General features: G+C 46.6%; 1 protein-coding gene across 7 annotated transcripts in view; it reads left to right on the top strand.

The window, feature by feature from the left end:
- PDE8B (phosphodiesterase 8B) overlaps window positions 1-21,672 on the top strand; it is a 104,643-nt gene extending 82,971 nt beyond the window's left edge. For 5 of the 7 annotated variants that reach the window (XM_021710065.1, XM_021710049.1, XM_021710045.1 and 2 more), the window contains 10 exons: window positions 2,050-2,126; window positions 3,677-3,841; window positions 5,353-5,398; window positions 5,819-5,954; window positions 6,773-6,971; window positions 11,747-11,964; window positions 13,571-13,691; window positions 15,622-15,789; window positions 18,812-18,941; window positions 19,853-21,672. In XM_021710065.1, coding sequence (XP_021565740.1) covers window positions 2,050-2,126; window positions 3,677-3,841; window positions 5,353-5,398; window positions 5,819-5,954; window positions 6,773-6,971; window positions 11,747-11,964; window positions 13,571-13,691; window positions 15,622-15,789; window positions 18,812-18,941; window positions 19,853-19,962 — 1,370 coding nt within the window. In that variant the 3' untranslated portion in view covers window positions 19,963-21,672. The remainder of the gene's footprint in view (window positions 1-2,049; window positions 2,127-3,676; window positions 3,842-5,352; window positions 5,399-5,818; window positions 5,955-6,772; window positions 6,972-11,746; window positions 11,965-13,570; window positions 13,692-15,621; window positions 15,790-18,811; window positions 18,942-19,852) is intronic. The other 2 variants (XM_021710054.1, XM_021710060.1) reach the window with 2 other exon arrangements.
- Window positions 21,673-22,526: the final 854 nt, after the last annotated feature.

Below are 22,526 nucleotides of genomic sequence, written 5' to 3'. Positions count from 1 at the left end.
TCAACAAGGTCACTTGTGGGTGCAAGAGGCAGAGAGGGGGCCAGGGCCCCAGCTTCCCAACTCTCGACACAAACTCCACTTTCAGTGTACCTGCTACACGCACTTGCTTCCCCCTAAAATGTCCCAGAGATACTGTGAGGCAAAATTTAGCGAAACATTTCTGACCTGCAAAGCCGGATTTAGCAAAACATTTTCTGAGTTCAATCTGCCAGGCCTAAGTCACCAATTGGCCTTGCAGGCCGATGGAAAAGTCAAAGATGATTCTGGAATTTCATTCCTAGGTGCCTGGGAAACTATAAGTAATATTTACAGAAATAGGGAAGTCTCCAGTTGTGGCTAGGTTGGGGACTAAGGAGAAGTCAAAGAGTTTTATTTTGGTGGAGAAGCCTAGAGATCTAAAATGCCAGCCTTGTATTCGAGGCTAGAGATGTGGATTTAGGAGTCCTGGTGGTGACCGATGGAGCCATGAGCAAAAGGACATCTCTACGGGGTACACGGACACACGTGCGTGTGTGTGTGTGCATGTGTGTGCAGCAAACGAACAGAGGGTCTGAGCCCAAGCACACCCTCAGTGAGATGGGAGGCAGAGGAAACAGGGCCAGGGCAGGGGACAGAAGAGCCAGTGTGAGCCATGTGAGTCCAGTGTCACATAAACTGAGAGCACTGGGAAAGGAGGTGGCCAGTGGTGTTACATGCTACAGAGACCAGAGCTTGAGAGCCGAGAACAGACTATCGATGCCACTTACTCACGTGGTTCATGTTTGGTAAATGGTAAGAGACCCTAGGGGCGTGACAATGGTTAGAGCCTGATAGAAAGGAGAGATTAGGGTTAACTAAGAGAGTCAACAGAAGGACAAATGAAGGACTCCTCAGTCCTTTAGGTCCCAGAGGAAGTCTGGGCATGAAAGTGGCCGAAATAGCAAGGACCAAAGAAGCTGGAGACAAGATAGAGAATTCACAGGGCCTGTGGGGGTTGGAGACCAAGTATATAGAGAGAGTGTGACTGAAATACTTTGAGATGGATTGAGGGTATAGACAGAACATTTTAGACGGAGGGGAGAAAGGATATGGAAATTGAAACTAGATTTGCTCCATTTTTGGATAACTTGAAGGGGACTGTCATCTCTCCACCTGAGTGCAGCGAAGCTTACGAGTATGGAAGAGTCTGGGAAGGTTGATGCCATGGCAGCAGGAGAGAACCCCAAGACAGCTGAGCAGCAGGCAGGCTCTGGTGCTGGCTGGGTTAAGTCACCCCACCTCTGGGATGGGTACTCTGCCCCTCCTGCCTGCTCAGATGGTATGGTGGAAGGTCTGATGGGAACAAGGCTTCTGAAGTATAGCTTCTGCCTTCTGAATTCTAATCCCAGTGTCAGCATTACCTACTCCAAAAAATACAATTTTTAAAAAATCTTCAAGAGGTGGGGTACAATTCAGGATTAGATACACAAATGGTCCTTGCACAGGTAAAGTTCGGGCCTCCCTTTGATCCCCACTTGGCCTGGTTTGAGATCAGGGACCCTTATTGATGAAGGGTACCCCCACCTATTCCAAAAAAATACATTTAGAAAAATGAAATTTTGTATAGGTTAGAACTAGAGCCACCATGGCTTTCTGGAGTTAAGAACCTAAAGGTGCAGTAGGGGCAGTGATCGGTTCTAACTCCCACTGTGAGTTAAGGATTACCGTGAGCCACCCCTTCTCCTTCACTGTACAGTTCTCTGGCTACACAATCAGTGGCTTAGGACTGAGGGATGGAACTGCCCACGATGGGCTTGAGTGACTTATGGGAAGGTAAATCCTGGGGGATCCTGAGGCTGTGGGATGAGGCCTTGGGATCCCATTAGCCTTCCCTGAAATCCACCTTGTGGATCAAAGTTCCAGGTCAGACCACCTTTCCAGACATAGGCAAGCCTTTTCAGAATGAGATGAGGTAAATGCGTTGCCCTTGGGAGGTGGGATGGACAGTCCTGTGAGACATGAAGGGCTTCTTCGCTGCACTCTACTGAGCTGAACTGCCAGAACCACATGTGGCTTTCTCATTCTCTCCAGCCCCGAGCCTGCAGAACCGCCGCTACCCGTCCATGGCGAGGATCCACTCCATGACCATTGAGGCTCCCATCACGAAGGTGAGTGTAGCGCTGCCGCCCACTGCAGACTGGGCTACTGAGCCCCCAGCCTCTGACATTGAGCACACATTCTGCTGACACTGTGGAGCTCCGTGAAAGAAGCAAACAAGCAAACACACACATAAAACAGGTGCTTCGTCATAAGTTACGCTCAGTGCTATGAAGGAAAGCAACAGGGTGGTCAGGGACGGGCTCAGTGGAGGACTTGTGTTCAAAGCAAGACTTGGAACTTGTGATGTTAGGAGAGGAGGGGAGAGAAGAGGATTCCAGATAGCAGGAACGGCAAGGGGAAGCACACTGAGGTGGGTAAAGGAAGTGGGACATTTGAGGAGCTGAAAGAAAGCCAGGTGGCTAGAGTCTGGTGAGCAGAGGAGAGACGGTGCCGTGGGTCATTCAGGGCGCAGCTCACTCTGGTCAGTTGGGCCATAATGAGGGGCTTGTGTCTCAGTTTATCGGCAGTGGAAACCACTGAAGGGTTTAAGTGGGGCTGGCGGGATCGGGTGTTTATTGAAAGAAACACCAGCTGCTACGCAGAGAATGGACCGGGGTGGCAAAAGTACAAGAGAAGAAGCCAATGAGGGGGCGTTTCTAGCATTCCAGGTGAGAAATGGTGGTGGTTGGGCTGGAACTGTAGCCATTGAGGAGGAGGGAAACGAATAGATCAAGAACTACCTAAGGGGAGAACCAGAGGGATTTGGTGATGGGTTATATTTTAGGGTAGGGACCATAGTGTGGGAAGGGACACGTTGGGTCTTTGGCTTGGGCAGGGGTGAGTAAACATGCTTATCGTGCATTGTAGACACCAGAGGAGAGGACCTGCTTTTGTCTCTGATTTTCTGCTGTTTGCTTCTGTGTTTGTTACGGGGAGAGGGGAGCAAGGCTGGAGTTTGTGTCTGACACATAGGTCTGTCAGGGAGGCAACTGAATGTGCAAGGCTGGAGGTCAAGGGAAGCGAGGGCTAGGGGACAACCTGGAGGGTCCTCAGCTGTGGATCACACGTGTCCACAGTCAGGGAAACATCATTTCTGGAAGGACTGTAGAGTGAGAGAGAGAAGCCCAGGGCCAATCTCTGTGGAAGAGAGTGAGAGGAGAAGGGTCAGAAGAAGCTGGGGGATACCCAGTCACTGAGGAAGGAGGACCCCAGGGCCATGGGCGAGAGCCTACTTCCTGAAAAGGGGCGCAGCCGGGAAAGTGCTGCTTGTTTGAGACCAGAAGACGTGCCACCATCTGATGTCTTTTGGATTCTGGGCATATACAGAGGGTGTCAAAAAATGTATACACATTTTAAGAAAGGAAAAAACCATTAAAATTGTAGTACTGTCCTGCCTGTCACATGATGATGTTAGCATTCACTTAATTAACGTCATCTTTTGAGTGAATGTCCTGCTACACATTGCTACCGTTATTCAATTCAACTTCAAAAAGTAATACATAGGCAACATGTCTTAAAATGTATATACATTTTTTTGGCACCCATGGCATATCACTGTTGGGAAGTAGAATCCTAATATCCTCAAATGTATTCATTCTCTCTTTCTTTACTTCCCTAGGTCATAAATATAATCAATGCAGCCCAAGAGAACAGCCCCGTCACAGTAGCAGAAGCCCTGGACAGAGTTCTGGAGATTTTACGGACCACAGAACTGTACTCCCCTCAGTTGGGTACCAAAGATGAAGATCCTCACACCAGTGATCTGGTCGGAGGCCTGATGACTGTGAGTGCTGAGGCAAAACCAGAAAAGCAAAAGAGATGTTAAGTGTGCTCTAGAGTATGGCTGCCTCATAAACTCTTCCTGTAGTTGCAGAAATGCCTGTTGTGTAGATGAACATCAGCATAACCAGAGCAACTGCATCCAAATTTACGTGTGGGTTATTTAGGTGATTCTTGTGCTTGCCTTTCCATGAGGCTGACTGACCATAGTGATGGAGACAGTCCTTCAGGATTCATGCTATCGTGAGAGTAAGCAGGCACCTGACTGAGGGCTCAATTCGCAAGATAGGGGTTATGCAGACCCTTGTTTATTTCTTCTTCCCCTTTACTGGCACAGTATTGGGCATAGGGTCATGGCTATGTTTCCTTGGACCTCAGACTCTTTATCTATGCAATAAAACAGTTTGTACTTAGACTTTAGCAGTTTCCAAAACCTTAGCTATAGAATATTTTCTCTTAATAAAAGTGTATATGGAAGTTCCATTTATAAAGGCTGGGCTCATGCCTATAATCCCAGTGCTTTGGGAGGTCAAGGTGAAAATACTGCTTGAACCCAGGAGTTGGAGACTAGCCTGGGCAACATAGCAAGACTCTGTCTCTACAAAAAAATTAAAAATTAGCCTGGTATGTTGGTGTGCCTGTAGCCCCAGCTTCTCCAGGAGGCTAAGGCAGGAGGATTGCTTGAGCCCAAGAGTTCCAGGCTGCAGTGAACTATGATCATGTCATTGCACTCCAGCCTGGGTGACAGAATGAGACCTTGTTTCTAAAGAGAAAAAAAAGAAAAAGAAAATAAATTAAACTCTTGACCTAAAGGTGTGACTTCAGAGGAGCCCTTCATTAATGAATACTGCTTTAGAACTTAGCATGGTCATGTTTTGAAATAGAAAATACAGTTGCAAAAAAATTACTTGAGATACTAGTCAAAAATTAGCTCAGTCTTTTTAAGACTACATTAGAAGGTCATCCCCAAAATGTGGCCTATGTCTTTGATATCTCAAAATGTAAGTCTGAAAACACAAGAATAACACAACCACCCTGAAGGTGAGTGGGGGCCCTTCAAAGCAGGATCACTTCTGTGATTTCACGTACCAAAGGGTACCAAAGATGTAGATCCTCACACCAGTGATCTGGTCGGAGGCCTGATGACTGTGAGTGCCGAGGCAAAACCATAAAAGCAAGAGAGACGTTGAGTGTGCTCTAGAGTACGGCTGCCTCATAAATGGCCTCAAAATGCTGGGAGAGGAGAACGGCATGGACACAGCCTTGGGTGTGAGTCCTGACTGTGGGCACACCCACTTTACGCCTGGCTTCCCACCTCCGGGGACTAACGGCCACAGAAGGGAGTGGAGCCTCTATCTTAACAGCTGTTCTGGTTTAATCTTGAGTTCTGCTTTACTATGAAGTTCCAGATTTCTGGTTCTTCAGGATTTACATCTCTCACTAATGACGGAAGTGAGAGAATGATGGGATAGAATGCATGCGTCTGTCATCTAACAGTATCTTTCTTTCTTCCAGGATGGCTTGAGGAGGCTGTCAGGAAATGAGTATGTGTTTACTAAGAGTAAGTTTTCACCCGTCCACTTGTCACTGCAGCTTGTTCTAGCCCATGCCAGCCAGGCGTGGGGACTCTTGTTCTGGAAGGGCCTTGGTGTTAATTCCAGCTGGTCTTGTTTGTGTTTAAGCATCTCTGTGGTCTACATGGGAAACTGTGTCTCCTAATTAAAATCGCTGCTCTGAGCATTGTTAGGGTAAGAATTGCAAATCTCTGTACATTTCAACAGACTGTTAAACTGAGTTCATTTTCTGTTTGGGGGTCTTGAAGTTTAATAGTATAAGAGAAAACCTTGAAGTGAAAATCTTCCTACCCTTGGAAGTTCAAGACCTTTTTTCTGGTAGTAACCCCATGAAGATGACGGCAGATACTCCGGGGTGCTCAAGATTCCACAGTTAACCAGCCTCTCCATCCCATGTGTTTGCTCAGACGTGCACCAGAGTCACAGCCACCTCGCGATGCCAATAACCATCAACGATGTTCCCCCTTCCATCGCGCAGTTACTCGATAATGAGGAAAGCTGGGACTTCAACATCTTTGAATTGGAAGCAGTCACGCATAAAAGGTACGTGGTTTCTTCGGCTGCAGGCAGGGCAGGATGGATGGCTACACTCAGACTGCACATGTGGAAACTTTAAGGGAGATGTGCCCTTGCCACAGGAGGCCTCACAGGGTCTGGCTCTTCGTGCCACCTTGGAGGAGTGTGGACTGTGCAGAGCCTGTGGCATATGAGCGAGCTCCTTCATGGAGACAGAGCTGGTGGGGAAGATGTGAGGTCAGCCTGAGGGTCTGCAGGCCACCGCTTCAGGCCCGTGAGCCGAGAGTTCTGAGTCACCTCTGCCCCACATATGTGGAAGGTGCCCCCTGCAGTGTGAATTGAGAGCTCCATAGGGCCGTCTTTAGATCCATCCTGTGGCAGAGAAAGATTGGAGGACTAGAGGGCCTTTTCCACACTCGAGGGCTGTTTCTTCCCAGGGTCTGTAGGTCATGACTGGTTCTCACCTGTAAGTAACATGACTCCAGTGATGGGCCTTTGCTGAGACCACCCAAACCGGTCCTGGTATCCCTTGGCTCAGTAACCTCCTCAGGGAGCAGACATGGAGATAGCGAGGGACTGCCAGCGAACTTTCTTGTGGCCAGAACCATGGAAGGACTCAGACATAACCTAGAAGTAATCTGGACTGACTACCATGAGAGCCCCTAGTTCCAAGAGGTGGCTAGTTGAAGCAGATGTCTACTTCCTGCTCATTTGGAGAGATGTTTTACACCCCTGTGTGTGCAGAGATACCATCCGAAGAAAAAGGCCTCCATCCCCCTGTATCACCAAAAACAGTTTCTGGGCCAGGGAAGATAATGAGCCAGGGTTTGTGTTCTGTTTTCCAGGCCATTGGTTTACCTGGGCTTAAAGGTCTTCTCTCGGTTTGGAGTATGTGAGTTTTTAAACTGCTCTGAAGCCACGCTTCGCGCCTGGCTCCAAGTGATTGAAGCCAATTACCACTCTTCCAATGCCTACCACAACTCCACCCATGCTGCGGACGTCCTGCATGCCACTGCCTTCTTCCTGGGAAAGGAGCGAGTGAAGGTAGACTTTTGATATCCTGGGCCAGTTACCTGACTAAATTGGAGGTCCAAGAACTCAATCTTAGTCATTATGTTAGGCAAATAGCTATTTTGCAACCACTGTTGTGCAAACAATTTGTGATAGTGTTTTTTTAGCTACTAAACTGACATGTAAAGACAGGGACTTTCTCCTAGCCCTCCGCTCCTCCAAATGCTTAGAATAATAATTTATGCCACCAGAGAGACTCCTTGACATGCATGGCTGTTCCATGGCCCATTCTCCCAATGTTCACTAGGAGCTCTGTTACTGGGTTTGAGAGCAGAACTTAATTATGATAGCAAGTGGTTACTAGGACTAGAGGGTAAGTTTTAGTATCAGGATTTATCTATTAGCATATTGCAATCCAGATAATAACAAGCCACTCAGCATTCTACACTAATTACATATGTGTGTGTGTGTGTGTGTGTGTGTGTGTTACATAGGTGTGAATGTGTGCATACTGTATATTAGTGACATCTGTATAATTCAGAAAGAGTTCTACATCCCTAGGTCTTACTTAGTGTCATGCACGAGTGCTGATTTGCAGCCCTATTTAAAGCTGGCAAGAGAGCCCCATCTCTCCCCAGTCCCCACCCCAACTACTGTCTCTTATACAAGGAAGCTTGTAGATTTCTTTGCTACAATTAAAACTAAAGCTTAACATTTTGATACCCCTGGGGGAAGAGACTGAAATTCAGTCTGTAAGTGCCTGATATTAGATCATTTTCTAACTACAGGTGTTGATGAGGGATTAAGACTCTGGGTACTTAATACAGTGACAGTGGGACAGGTAGAAAGAGCAGAAATGGCACCAACATGGGGAGAAGGTATCTTTTCCATTTTACCAAAGACTAGCCTTATATTCACTTTTATCAGCAAGAAAACAATGGGATCCAAGAATGATGCTTTGAAGATTTTTGTCTTTTTTTTTTTCTTTGAGTTGGAGTCTCACTCTGTTGCCCAGACTGGAGTGCAGTGGCATGCTCCCGGCTACCACAGCCTCAACCTGCTGGGCTCGGGCAATCCTGCCACCTCAGCCTTCCAAGTAGCTGGAACTACATGCATGTGCCACACACCCAGCTAATTTTTTGATTTATTGTAGAAATGAGGTCTCGCCAAGCTGCCCAGGCTGGTCTTGACCCCATGAGCTTAGGCAATCCTCTCACCTCAGCCTCCCAAAGTGCTGGGATTATAGGCGTGAGCCACCGTGCCCGGCCTGATTTTTGTCTTCTTTAAAAAAAAGTAATAGTGATCCCAATGTATGTTTCTATAACACCTTTCTGTGAGGAGCTAAACCACTTCTGGTTTCCCAGCACAGCTTCACCCTCCTCCAGGTCACACTGCATGCGATGTTACATAACTGAGGCCACACATGCCAGCTGGGAGCAGCCCCCAGCTCACTAATGCCAAGACCAAAGTGATCTATAGCCGCTGCAGTCTGGAAACAGAGATGAACCTCACTTAAGCAGAACCACTCCAGATTAAGTGTTTGATCAACCAGGGAATGCTTGGTAAGGTTACTATCCTCCTCCAAAATAAGCACTTTTTTCTTTAAATTGTAAGTCCTGCTGGTGTGTTCAGAGTCTGAATTTCTCAAATAACAGCCAATAGAAACAGGCCCAAGACTAGATATGCTTGCAATTCAAAAGACATTTTTCTCACTATGGCAGCCACAGCAGAGCCTTAGAATGCAAAGCTGCAAGGAACCACAGAGGACTGAGCTGGACGGGGTTTCTGTGCTCAGAGGATTTAGTCACCAGTCCATGATTGCTGGCAAGTTCACCAAGAGGCGCTTCCAGGAGGATTTGCTCCGAAGGCCTCTTCAGCCAGACCTGCTGCCCCTGACAAAGATGGCTGGGAAATATTTTCTTACCTCTCCTTGTGTCATCTGACACCCCTAATTTCTTTAAGAATTTAGGTCTTGGCCAGGCTCGGTGGCTCAGCCTATAATCCTAGCACTTTGAGAGGCCGAGGTGAGTGGATTGCCTGAGCCCGCAGGTTCGAGACCAGCCAAGGCAACTTGGCAAAACCTCTTCTCTACAATAAATACAAAAAAAAAAGTAGCCAGATGTGGTAGCGTGTGCCTTAAGTTCCGGCTACGTGGAAGGCTGAGGCGAAAGGATCGCCAAAGCCCAGCAGGTCGACACTGGGGTGACCGTGAGTGTGCCACTGCACTCCAGCCTGGGCGACAGAGTGAGACTCCAACTCAGAAAAAAAAAGAAAGAATTTAGGCCTCACTACATCATGTCATCATGTTGTTGTTACAAAGCATGCCCAGCCCAGCCATAGAGACAGCATGCCCAGAGTTGGCAGGGCACTAACAGCTGGTTATGGGCCCATCCTCTCCCCACATGGCCCGATTCCTGAAACCACTGAAAGTGGAGAGGCAGGATAGCAAGTGTTCCTTTGTTATTTTCTAGGCATCATTACTATCCTGAGTAAGGCACTGTCTGAAAGTTGGATCTAGAATGGAACCCATTCTGGCCAGTTTTCCTCAGTGGGACCCAAATTGACTCCTGTCAGTTACAGCAGGAAAAAATTATGCAGAGACACCTGCACCTTCAGGGTTTGGGGTTCCGCCAGTTGCAAGTTGGTGGAATTTTCTTTCATGGATGTAGGAATGCCTTGCTCTTCTCCTCTGCTGGTGAGCTAGCCTGGTTTCCTTCCCTACCTCCCAGCCACTTCCCATAAGACAACACCTTGTTAGTGCCCACGAAACTGCAGGGTGTGGCCCATTATTGGTATCTTAATAAAAGTGCTATCATCATTGGGCTCATGGTTTAAAACCGCTCATGGAAGAAAAGGCATGTCTCATCTAGTGCTACTTGTGTTTTCTAGCCCAGTGACCTCGATCTATTTCACTGAAGAATTCAGACTCCAAGCAGGATTCACTGTCCTACGGGAGCACTAGCTGGAGGCCCACAGTTGGGCCCCCTGGGTTCTCCCTGCTCTGGTAGTCAGTGAAGGTGGAGCTCGCGCTGGGGCAGCTCTGGGGCCCGAGCTGGGAAATGGCTGACCATGCCTGCAGGGTGCCGCCGCCTGAACAGTGGTAAAAAGGGGCCACCTTGCTTGCCTGCCCTGGGCACCACAGAATCAATCTCTGAGCAGAGCTGAAAAGAATAGCATCGACTGCTGCCCGGCTCAGGAAACCTGGCTGTGTTGATGCGGCCAACCTAGGGCAGCCCCTAGCTCCGTGAGGCTGGGGAGCACCATGGAAATGGTGGCGACAGAGCTCTCAGGGGAGCCCCTGCAGCCCTAACCACACATCACATGCAGCCCAGTGGCTGTCTGGTGTCATCACAGGACAGGGCTGAGTCTGATTCACTGTTCTTCACCTGAGAAGCAACTTTTCCTCCCACAAGCCTAAGAGAGAGAATTTGGGGAACACCAAAAATTATGTCCACTCCTCCAGCCTCATCCTGGGCGCGCTTTCCCGCTCACCATCCTTCAGCCACACTGATGTTCTTTAGGTTTCCCGAATGAACCCCTTGCTTTGTTTGACCTCCGGAGCTTCCCACAGGCTGCCCTTTCTGCCTGGAATCCTCTCCCTCACCATGTTGTCTGCTAATTCCTGCTTATCTTCAGGCTTCCCTAAAGAAGCCATCCCTGGCCACCGTGGACCTGTGCTATCCAACATGGCAGCCGCTAACCACCAATGGCTATTAAACTTAAATAAAATTCAAAATTTAGTTCCATGATTGCACTGGCCACATTTCAAGTATCCAGCAGCTCCACGTGTCTCAGTTTCTGTAGCGGATAGCACAAATAGAAGGCTTTTCCATCACCACAGGAAGCTTACTGGACAGTGCTGTCCTGCACTAGGCAGGCGCCATGACTATCCTCGCAAAGCGTATGGCCTTTCCTTCTTAGCACATCCCATAGTAAGTTACTCTATGTGTGTTTCTAAATGGACCGTCTTTCTCCCTCCAGATCATGCACTCCCTTAGTACAGGGATGTGCCAGCGAGGACCATCGCTGTAACTCTGGCACTGTGTGTGAGAAGGGTACCCAGGGGGCACCCGTGTGCAATGAATGAATACATTCCTGGTACCGCAGCTCTTATGTAATAAGCTTCTTCCAAACGCTGCAAGCCAGGAAAACACTTGTATCTCCAGATGCTCTGGTTTGTGTTTTTTACTTACATAATCAGAGCTATGGAAATAGGGTTTCCCTTTTTGCCTTTGCTGCTTGCTAGCCCAGAACTGAATTTGTTCTTAGCGCTAAGAGCTCCATAGTCTTGTTTTTCCTAGCAAAATTCTTCTTCTTCCCCTGGGTCCTCTTTTCCTGCTTGACTCTGATCATTTCACCATCATGGAAATAGTTTTGTCTTGGCACCATTGGCTACTAGCACGTTCAAAATCTCTTCAGGAGCAAGCAAATAAAATAAGTCATGTTTGTTATCACAGGCCGCCCTCTGCTGTGTCTGCCCATGGCAGTCACATTAATACTACACGACAGGCAAGCCGAAGGTCTGTTTGGCTTCTCCCCAGAGACCTGGAGTGAATGGACTCTGGAGAAAGAGCCTCGGTGTCCATTGTAACTGCAGCAGGTTTCTGGTCCTTCCAGATAACACACGGCACAGTAAGGTGACTTGGCGTGCCCAAGGTTGCCTCTACACAACTAGGAAGTCAGAGACGGCTCCGCAGAACATTCTGCAAATCCCATATCCCCAGCCCTTCCCCTCTTGGCAGGCAGGGATGGATGTGGGTCTTTGAAATCCAGCAGGTGATGCTCAACCGTGCCCTCCCCCTCTCCAGGGAAGCCTGGATCAGCTGGATGAGGTGGCAGCCCTGATCGCTGCCACAGTCCATGACGTGGACCACCCAGGAAGGACCAACTCTTTCCTCTGCAACGCAGGCAGTGAGCTGGCCGTGCTCTACAATGACACTGCAGTTCTGGAGAGTCACCACACGGCCCTGGCCTTCCAGCTCACAGTCAAGGACACGAAATGCAACATTTTCAAGAACATTGACAGGTGTGTTGTGCTCAGGCTCCAGGGCTCAGGTTTGTGAAGTCTCAGTGGGAAACGGCTTTCCCAAACTTCTCCAAATACTTAGTAGCTTCCTCTTAGTGAAAGATGAAGTAAGAATAGCCGTACCACGGGATCAGGTAATGAAATAATAACCTGGCCCTTGGAAACGTAAGTTGACTTTTCAGATGGCCTTTGTGTTTTACAATCTCACTTGGTCTTCGGTGAGTTCATGAAAACGTTTTATATACTGCAAAGCACTACTTAAATATTGGCTGTTTTACTAGTAAGTACCGCAGATCTTTTTCATCCTCCCAGGAGGACACCCTGTCTTTTGTGTAACTCAGGGAAGATGGAGCCAAAACCCTGCTCCTCCAGCTCAATTTTGGACCACTTGAAATCCTGCCTCCTGAGGCGGTCCCAGCAGAGGTGCTACAGCCCAAAGGGTGGGCGGGGCAGGCTCCCCCAGGCCTGTGTTCTCTTCTGGTGAGAGCTGGCCACATGCGACAGATGTGAGCAGTTCCTCTTACCTGCCAGCAGCCCTGTGGCCAGGCAGTGGGCATCTGCCATAAAACACCAGCCTGGCTGGTGGGCCGACACCCGGGAGAGAGCAGACACAGAGGGCACGGACCTCACCTGAGCCTCTGGGCTGCTTATCAATGTGAATCTATCTGTTTAGTCTCCAGAAAACTGGGAAAACTGAAGATGCTAGCTTCAGCTTCAGTTTCACCAGTATCAAAGATTAGTTTTTAAACTTTCACAGGGAATTCTTTCCAATAGTCAGTTTGATTCAGCCCCCATCCTGGCTCTTAAAGTGAGAGAAAGATGATAGGAATTGGATAGTCATTGGTTGTTACTCAGAGCCATTACAACTGTGAGTCATCGCCTAGAGAACTTACTAACAGGAAAATCTTCTAATGCCACCACTGAGAGAAGTCGTGGCAGTCCTCTCCAAGAGGAACCGCCGTCTGCATGGGATGCAGGGCCAGCTGGCCTGGCTGCTAGACCAGCCTGTCACTCCCTCCCACCTGTCTTGACATTCTTGGAAAATAAATGCCCGCTGTGTGACAGGCACTTTCTTTTTGAGTTGGAGTCTCACTCTGTTGCCCAAGCTAGAGTGCAGTGGCACACTCACAACCACCCCAGAGCCTACCTGCTGGGCTCCGGCGATCCTTCCACCTCAGCCTTTCCAGTAGCTGGAACTACAGGTACGCACTACCATGCCCGGCTAGTTTTTTTTGTATTTATTGTAGAGACAAGGTCTTGCCAAGTTGCCCGGCCTGGTCTTGAACCCACGGGCTCAGGCAATTTACTTGCCTTGGCCTCCCAAAGTGCTAGGATTACAGGCTGAGCCACCGAGCCCGGCCAGTACTTTTTAAAATTCTCATAAATCATGTGAGGAAGGGTCAGCTGTCACTGGGAACTGGAGTCATGTCTGTGTGTCCTGGCTTACCATGAGGACGAGCAGGCAGTCTATCTTTCGTGATCTCCACTCATTTCTTAGCTCTGCCCTGGCTTCCTCCTGGGTTGTGGGAAGTGTGGAAAATGGGCAGAACAGTTCTCACTCAGGACACGATGTGAACAAGGCTCTTTTGTCTTCTGGTTATTTTAGGAACCATTATCGAACACTGCGCCAGGCTATTATTGACATGGTTTTGGCAACGGAGATGACAAAACACTTTGAACACGTGAACAAATTTGTGAACAGCATCAACAAGCCCATGGCCGCAGAGGTAAGCACTTTCCACACCAGGAGACACATCAGGGTACACAGCCACGAGACCCTCACTGGCCCCAGGGCATTCATTCTCCCACTTGAATGCTAGGTGGTTATTTGCTTGTTTGGAGCCGGTAAAGGGTTGAAATACTGGCCACATGCTTTCTTGGGGATGAAAATGAATTGACAGTGTCCACAGCAGCTCTAAGCTCCTAAGAAAAAGCCTGTAGTGACAAAAAACACCAGACCCAAAAAGTACGACAGAGGAGAGATGCAGACAAGCAGACTGATGGCAGCGGTGGTCTCCTAGGGGATCCAAAGTCTTTCTAATTCTCTGTTCTCTGAGCTCTTGGGAGCCCTCAAAGTTGGAGAATGTTTTAAAGAATAAAGAATGTTCCTGTAGATCTACATTGAAAGCATACCAGGACTCAAAGACTATGGTAAAATTAGGAGTGACTAGAAAACAAAAGCACTTGTCGATTTTTCCTTTTTTAAACTCACTGAGATACTTTGGACCTGCCTAATTCAGTTCTTACCAATTTGGGCTTTAGGAACATGGGCAGAAGGGTCACATCTCTGTTGTATAAAAAGGGATCAACTGTCCTTTGAACCCATGAAGCTGTTCACAGCCCCATAAAGAAAGGGTTGAGCAGAAGGGATTGGAGAAGTGGATGGACAATGAGGGGTCACCTTCAAAGCATTGATGGTCAGCAAGGAGCCTATTTGTGCAGGACCCGCCCGTGAGAGCCTGGAAAAAGGGCCAAGGTTCAGCTCACCTGTTCAGCCCCAGCCCCCAGGATCTCCCAGCATCAAGCCAGAGCCCCTCCTTCCACAGAGGACCTGTGGAAGCAAGAATCTGGAGATTTCAAGGGGAAAATTATACAGAATCACAGAATGAAGAATTGGGAAGCCATCTATCCATGACAGCCCCAAACTCCGTGTTGAGATTTACTGTTTACTGCAGTATTTCTTATAAGCAGTATCTTCCCAATGGTAAGTAATCAACAACCTCCAGAATATATCCTACCCATCAATGGCCTAATAAATAGTACAGTCTCAAAACAAAGCCAAAACTCCTAAATGTCATGCTGTCTTTCAGCTTGGCAGAGCTCTGAAGAGCTCACTGGTTTTGCACACTCAATTCAATGGTGTCTTTAAAAGTAGAGGCTAATAATCTTCCAGGTTCTATGTAAGTGGCCTGTGACTGCATTGATGTGCACCTTCTCAGAGGCCTGGCCACATGGCTCAGGACACCAGCATCACTAGATATGCACCAGGCTTTCTCTGGTCTTTCTCCACATGGAATACACCTGCTCCTGTATGGCCCATCTTCTACTCCAAGAACCCCACACCTACCTGGCTGTCACTCCCTACCACCCTGGCGGAAGAACAGCCAAGAAAACACGAGTGAACATGTGCCTTAAGAGAAACCAAGTAGGCGGGGGTGGGTGAGTAGGGGTGGGATAGGAGAAGGGAGCTGGTGGGTATGAGTAGAAATAATAAATAATTGAAGGGTCACATGTATGTACTATTTTCCAACCTCTAATGTATTAAAGTAACTGAAGGCTCTGCTTTTACACATTCTTCTGATAAAACTGTGAGAATTCCCTCTATTAAGAGTATATATCAAATTGCTTAAAACAAAAACAAAACAAAACTGCTGTAGCAGTTGCGTTTGGGAAAGAAGTTGGACATGAGGGTGAAGGTAGCTGGGTGACGAAAGGGACTTTCACCCTTCCAACTCTGCATGTCTGTATTTCTTGACATTTTTAAAAGAATGCCTCAGTATATTCTATACAGAATTAAGGAAAGGGAAAGCCTCCTTCACCGAGTCCCAGTCATGCCTAAGAGTGCCTGGGTGCTTACCCGTGAATGCCTGGTGAGTTCGCCCTTGTGGGCTTTACCATCTTCTGGAACCACCCCTGACCAGATCCTCTGTTTTCTAGATTGAGGGCGGTGACTGTGAACGCAACCCTGCTGGGAAGAACTTTCCTGAAAACCAAATGCTGATCAAACGCATGATGATTAAGTGTGCTGATGTGGCCAATCCATGCCGACCCTTGGACCTGTGCATCGAATGGGCCGGGAGGATCTCAGAGGAGTATTTTGCACAGGTGCTGTCTCTCTAGGGAAGCTCCACTTCCCTTCTGGGAATGGGCCCCGGGTCCTAGAACTCTGGATTCTCAAGCTAAGAATTTTTTATCAATTAGCTAACTATTCTTCGCTGGAAGAAAACAGCTCACCTCTAGCTGGACGGGACTTAACAGCTCCCTCAGGCACTAACTGATGTGGTTGGTCACTAGCTGAAGTCTCTCTAGGAGGAGAGAGATAAATTGAGCCTTTGAAATAACTTCGTCCTCAAATTGTGGGAGCCTGAATTTCCACAAAATATGGGAAATTTTCCATTCATTCACAAGGTTATTACTGAGTGTCTCCAGCATGCATTGTGGGAACACGGGCATGAGTTTAGACACATATACACCGCCTTGGGCAACTCACATCGAGCTGGGGAGAGACGTAGATGCAGATGGGTCCACGTGCTGGTAAAAAATGAAAAGTACACCTAAGGGAGGTATATGTTAAATGCTATGGGAGTTCACAGAGACTTTTTTAGATAAAGGGAAGGCTTTAGAAATGTGGAAATAGGAAGACTTTCTGAGAGAACAAAGCGTTATAGCAAAATTAATAAGGAGGAAAATAGAATTTTTATATAAGGAGAGTAGCAATATGTGGGTCACGCTACCTGTAGCTCTGTAAGGAGGAGAGAGAAAAGCCCAGAAGGCAGTGGCCTGCAAAATGACCCATGAAATAGAGCTCTACTTCCAAGGCAAACGCTCGAGGACCCATGCAAATGTGTGTGACAGAGACAAACGAGTAGCCACAGTAGAGCGTACTAGGGGTCTGCATGGCTGAAATGCACTATTGGAGCAGAACAAAGAAGGGCAGGACAGAGAACAGCTGATGTCCACAAGGGCTGGGAGGGCACTGGCTAGCAGAGGACCCAGCAAGGTATCTGCAGTTTTCAAGGTTGAAAGAGCCCTTGAGGGCAACCCCCTCAGGTTCCCTCCTGCTCTGGGAGCTTTTCTGTCCTCTTAATAAATCCTGCTTTAAAAAAGAGAGAGAGAGAGACAGAGCCCTTGAAATTTGGAAAAGTAGGACAGGCAGCAAACTACTCTATGAAGTGACCAGAGGATATTTTGAGGCTGCTTCATCAATGCCTGAGCCAAGCAAGCGGAGCTGAGGCTGGTGGGAGGCCACGCATGGACCTCCGGGACCCACCAGAAAGGACTTGACGTCAGCTCCAGTTACTCTCAAAGCATGTGAATGGAGAGTTGGGAAAAGCACTTTTAGGTTCTTTAATGTAAGCCTCCTGTTGAGGTATCCTTTTCCCAAAAAGGAACATACCCATGTTCACAAGCCAGGGTGACCTAAAAATCCAACAAGTTACAAGTAGGGCTTGTGGTGAGCTGGTCACAGGCTCCATATCCCACTGGGAAATGTGGGTCTCAGCACTCAGCCCTGGTGACACACACATGTCACATGCTTCAGAGTACATCAAGCTCAGATCTTCATACCGTGAAAGCACTACATGGATAATACCCAAATCCGAGCAATCAGTGTGTCTGACAGTCATTCTTTTGAGTAAAAACAGTGCTCAAGAAAAAAGCAGCCAGTTCAGCTCCCACCTAATCACTAAGTGCTTTTCCTCAAGACACCGCAGCCTGTGGCATGTGGCATAAGTGCTTATGTGAGATGTCCCATTCTGTCACACAGAATATTAAAGAGACGTGTACTCAAAGACAGTGTCCCCGACCTTTTTTGGCATTAGGAACCGGTTCTGTAGAAGACAATTTTTCCGGACTGGGGGAGGGGGTTGGTTTCAGGATGATTCAAGCGCATAACATTTATTGTGTACTTTATTTCTATTATTACATTGTAATATATAATGAGCTAATTATACAACTCACCATTAAAAAAAAAAAGAGGTGTGGATGGAAACGGTGAATAAAATAACGGGCATGCCATGCGTGGTCTAAAATAAATGTTGGATTCTGACTTAAAGTCTGTCACCAGATGCCACTGTACAAATGAAGTACATCGACTCACTGATAGGGTTTTGATATAAGTCTCCAAACAACTGATTTATTATGGTCTCTTTGAAGTCAAATCTCACTGCCAGTGTTAATGTGTACTTGCAGCCACTCCCCAGCACTAGCATCACTGCCTCAGCTCCATCTCAGATCATCAGGCATTAGATTCTCGTAAGGGGTATGCAACCTAGATCCCTCATGCCCCCATGAGAATCTAATGCTGCTGCTGACTTGACAGAAGGCAGAGCTCAGGTGGAATGTAAGCAATGGGGAACAGCTGTAACTACAGATGAAGCTTCACCTGCTCGCCCACTACTCACCTCCTGCTGTGCGGTCCGATTCCTGACAAGCCACTGACCACGGCTCTTCTCCTTTTTGTGCAGTCTTGTTCCTAACAAGCCACGGACGGGTTGGGGACCCTTGCTCAAAGGTCAAGATTTAATAAAATGAGCAATTCTTAGAGGTTTCAAAGAGGTGATTCTTAAGTGAAACTGGTTTCACAAACATGGCAGTGAATGACACAAGGGCTACTGCTGCTGATACAGTCTGGTGCAAGCTCACTGAGTCCCTCCCACTGCCCCTGCGCCCTCAGTGTGTGCCAGTCAGTAGCACACACTTTGAAAATAGTTTGACTCTGTGATAATAAAGAGATCATGGAAAAGGAGCTAAGTGCCCTGAGACCAGTGCGTCAGGAGAGGCTGTGGTACACGTAAAGAGACTTGGGAGTCAGCAGACCTGAGCCAGCTCAGCTGGCTTACATATGGCTCAGGGCACTTATAAGGTAGTCTAATGAATGTGTCTATTTGACAGATAGGGAGCAGTTTACTGTCTGCTGTTAAGGTTTCCATTACAGAAGCCAGAAAAAAAGTGTCCTTGTGCTGTCTGTCTGACTGTGGCAGTCAAGACTGAATAGAGGAATACAGGGGAGAAAGAAGAAAAAAGTTGGATAACGACCCATTTCCCAGGTTGTTCTGAGAAGCATGATGTTACTGTGAAAGCATCTCGTGTGCTCTGCAGCCCTGTGTCATGTGTTTTCTTCTTACAGACCGATGAAGAAAAGAGACAGGGGCTGCCTGTGGTGATGCCAGTGTTTGACCGGAATACCTGCAGCATCCCCAAGTCCCAGATCTCCTTCATCGACTACTTCATAACAGACATGTTTGATGCTTGGGATGGTAAGACCATTAGTGTTTTGTTACTCACGAAGAACAGTGTATACTTTGTGATTACCTTTAATGACATAGGTTGGGCCACAAGGTACATGAAAGATATTAACCAAAAAAATTGGCTGTCAGCTGTTTGTGGCCAGGTGAGCTGGGATGCCTGTGCACATTTCACATCCCCAGCACCTGGCACAGAACCTTGGGTAAAGAAGGCTCGATGGATGTTTGGTAACTCGCTAAACAAGCCTTTGCCTCTTCAAAGGACATGCTTCTGAAGCTTACAGCAGTTTTTTTCTATCATTGGAAGAAGCTCTAGAAAGAATGCAACAAATGTATTGAGTGTTCTTTAAATCACAGGTTCTAATGTCACCAATAAACATCTTTTCAATTTTAATTAAAAGGACCTGTTTGTATTTCAGAAACTAGTGCTGAATGACTTGTTCTCGTGTTTGTGCAGGGGTCCCCAACCCCTGGGCCGTGGACTGTGGTATTGGTCCGTGGTCTGTTAGGAACCGGGCCACACAGCAGGAGGTGAGCGGCAGGCAAGCGGAGCTCCGTCACCTGCCAGATCAGCAGCGGCATTAGATTTTCACAGGAGCGTGGACCCTATTGTGAGCTGTGCATGTGAGGGATCTAGGCTGCACGCTCCTTTGAGTGGTAGATTAACATTAGCAGTGAGGTTTGACTGCACTCCCCTCCCCCCAGTCCATGGAAAAATTGTCTTCCGCAAAAATTGTCTCTGACGCCAAGAAAGTTGGGGACTGCTGTGCTTGTGCATTTACTTACAGCCTGAGGTCTAACTCAGGGCACCCCCTCCTCCAATTCTGACTCCAAACTTGTCCCAGAGAGGCCCGGGATTATAAATGCTCCTGGGGCCTAATTCAATTTAACAGGTTTCTTTTGATTCTTTTCTGTTCCTGCAGCCTTTGCACATCTGCCAGCCCTGATGCAACATTTGGCTGATAACTACAAACACTGGAAGACGTTAGATGACCTCAAGTGCAAAAGCCTGAGGCTGCCATCTGACAGCTAAAGCCAAGCCAGAGACGGGGACCTCTTGATCTACAAGAGGGCACTGCAGATCACAGTGGTATAAACAAGAGGCTCTCCTTCATAATGGCAAGGACAAGTATAAGTTAAGGAGCTCATGTGTAATACTTGACCTTGAATCATTCAAGTTCCCAGATTTCATTTTTAGAAAGTTATGTTCCATGAAGAAAAATACATGTTCTTTTGAACAATCACTTAGTGACAGAACAAATACTTGGCAATCTCCTTTGCTGTCATCCTGTGTGCCCTTGTCAAACCATGGAGCCGATTCACTGTAACTAGCAGGATACAAGAAGCAAAGACTGTGCCTGTGAGCTCACTCCCCATGGTGACTCAGTAGCGTAGCTAGTGTTCAGCTCCTCCACTCATCTCCTATCATACACGTCACCCTCACTGTTTATCTTGACTATTTTCCTCAAGAGCATCGATTGGAAGGATTCATAAGAAGCTTACTGAACAGATATATCTAAGGAAAAAACTACAGAAAATGAGCAAAACAACTAGGACCAAATTATCAATAAACTAGTTAGCTTCACAGCCTCCAGGGCTACGTGGCTCTTCTGGTGGATGGTGTGGCATCCAAGTTAGAACACAGCCTGAGCCTGGGAGTGCCCTCTCTAGACTGGTCTCAGCAGCCTGTGTAGCCCGCTTTTTTGTAAAAGGGATTCATCTTGATAGAAAGCCATACATGATGGGGGAGAAAGTAGCAACTCATTTTGGGGGAATCCATGAACTTCCCTTATTTCTGGCTCACAGAGGCAGCCACAAGGCACTACACCGAGTATGATTTTAAAAAGCCATTAAATCTGAATGCCCTTGGACAAGCTTTTTTTAAAAAAAGAAAAACTTTATATACATTTGCTGTTTAAAATTTTTATGAAAAAATCTAAATTTTCTGGGTGTAAGCCCGCTGAGTATGTTGGGCTGTGCACCACATATACGTAATATTTGGGGAGGGGATGGGGCAGTTTCAAGGTTCAGATATTTTTAACCTATCTATATTTGAAATCATGCCATTTGCTTTAATTATGTAAAAAAATCGTGAGAGTGTAAATACATCAGAAAATAGGCTTATGGGGAAGCAGTAAATACTATTTTAAGCTATTAATTGTATGCTAAAAGCTTCTAAAGCACAAGTGCATATTTTTATACAGCTCTTTTCACAACTTTCTGTGATCTACATAAAGTCAGATTGAGATTTTTCTTTCTCTTTTACCAGCCAACCCTTCTTTATGTATTATACATATTAGAAACTCAGTAAACAAACTTAGTTTTTCTTTCTCTGTACTCCATGCTGCATTTTTGAGAGGTATAAACAGAGACTGAATTAATTGAATCAATAGTTAATTTTTTCCAAATTCAAATTGGAATGCAAGATACTTGGAACTGGTACATGGGAAGAAAAAAATGACTTATCACTACATACCGTGCCAATGTTTTTTTCTATGTTTTGTACCAAAAATGGAAAACATATGACAATTCCTTGCAAGGAAATGTATCTAGATTATTTTTGTTAGATAAGAGAACTTGCTTGGTCAGGATGGCGGCCAGCTTTGTACTGTAATGCTATATTATGTAAATGTGATGAAAATGTTTTTGTGAAGTACTTGTAACTAAATTCCTACAGCCATTTTTCATTCCCAACAGCTGTTTTCATTTTACCTCTTCGGCCTAAATTTTTCATAATTTCAAATTCCGGGTTTAGTGTCCTTTCTTTCATGAGTCACACACTTTGTTTTCAGAACACTTTAAAATCAGGATGCCAGAATCCCCTATGAAGAAGTAATTTCTGAGGCTAAGTAATTTGCTTCAGCTTCAGAAGCTCGCTTGAGGCAAGGATGATCTTTTTCTGATCATCTCACTTTCATTTCCATTTGGAAAGTAACATTTAGCAGGTGCCTGACATCTTCTATATGAAATATTACAGCTTACTAGTGTTATGTCAAGTTAATTTCATGTACATTAATGTCTGAGTGTGAAATGCTTTTAGACAGCCACTAAGTCTGCATCACAGTTCTGTTCTCTGTTAGTGTAATCCACAGAAGAATCCTCTGAGTTGTGTAATGTTCCATAAAGTCAACCTGATAGTACTGGCTTTCAAGTGGCCATGTATATCACATAGTTTATATACTATAAAACACTATAACTGCTTCTTATACTGAGTAGTTTACCAAACACCATGTGTTGAGGGGAGCGATGTAAATGTAGGAAAATGCAACACTCTCTAATGTGAAGAGAAGTCACATTATCACTATTGTTACTAAACAGAAGAAGGATGTTAGTTATAAAACATTGTTAATTAGACCAGAATGACTGTATAATTCCACAAACTCCTTCTTTATTTTTAATTTAAGATTTTTCAATGTGCCTTCCCTCAGTCAGGACTGGTTTGCCTTCCGGGCAAAAAACAAGCTCATCAGTTCAATTAAAACCTACTCAAGCCGGGCTCAGTGGCTCAGCCTGTAATCCCTCGCCTTTGGGAGGCTGAGGTGAGTGGATTGCCTGAGCCCGCGGGTTCGAGACCCGCCTGGGCAGCGAGACCTCATC

The sequence above is a fragment of the Carlito syrichta genome, unplaced genomic scaffold, assembly GCF_000164805.1.
Source record: "Carlito syrichta isolate Samal-C Ts95f unplaced genomic scaffold, Tarsius_syrichta-2.0.1 Scaffold74866, whole genome shotgun sequence".
NCBI classification, from domain to species: Eukaryota; Metazoa; Chordata; class Mammalia; order Primates; family Tarsiidae; genus Carlito; species Carlito syrichta.
Note: the sequence above shows the minus strand (reverse complement) of the source record. Positions and strands in the feature narration are given on the sequence as shown.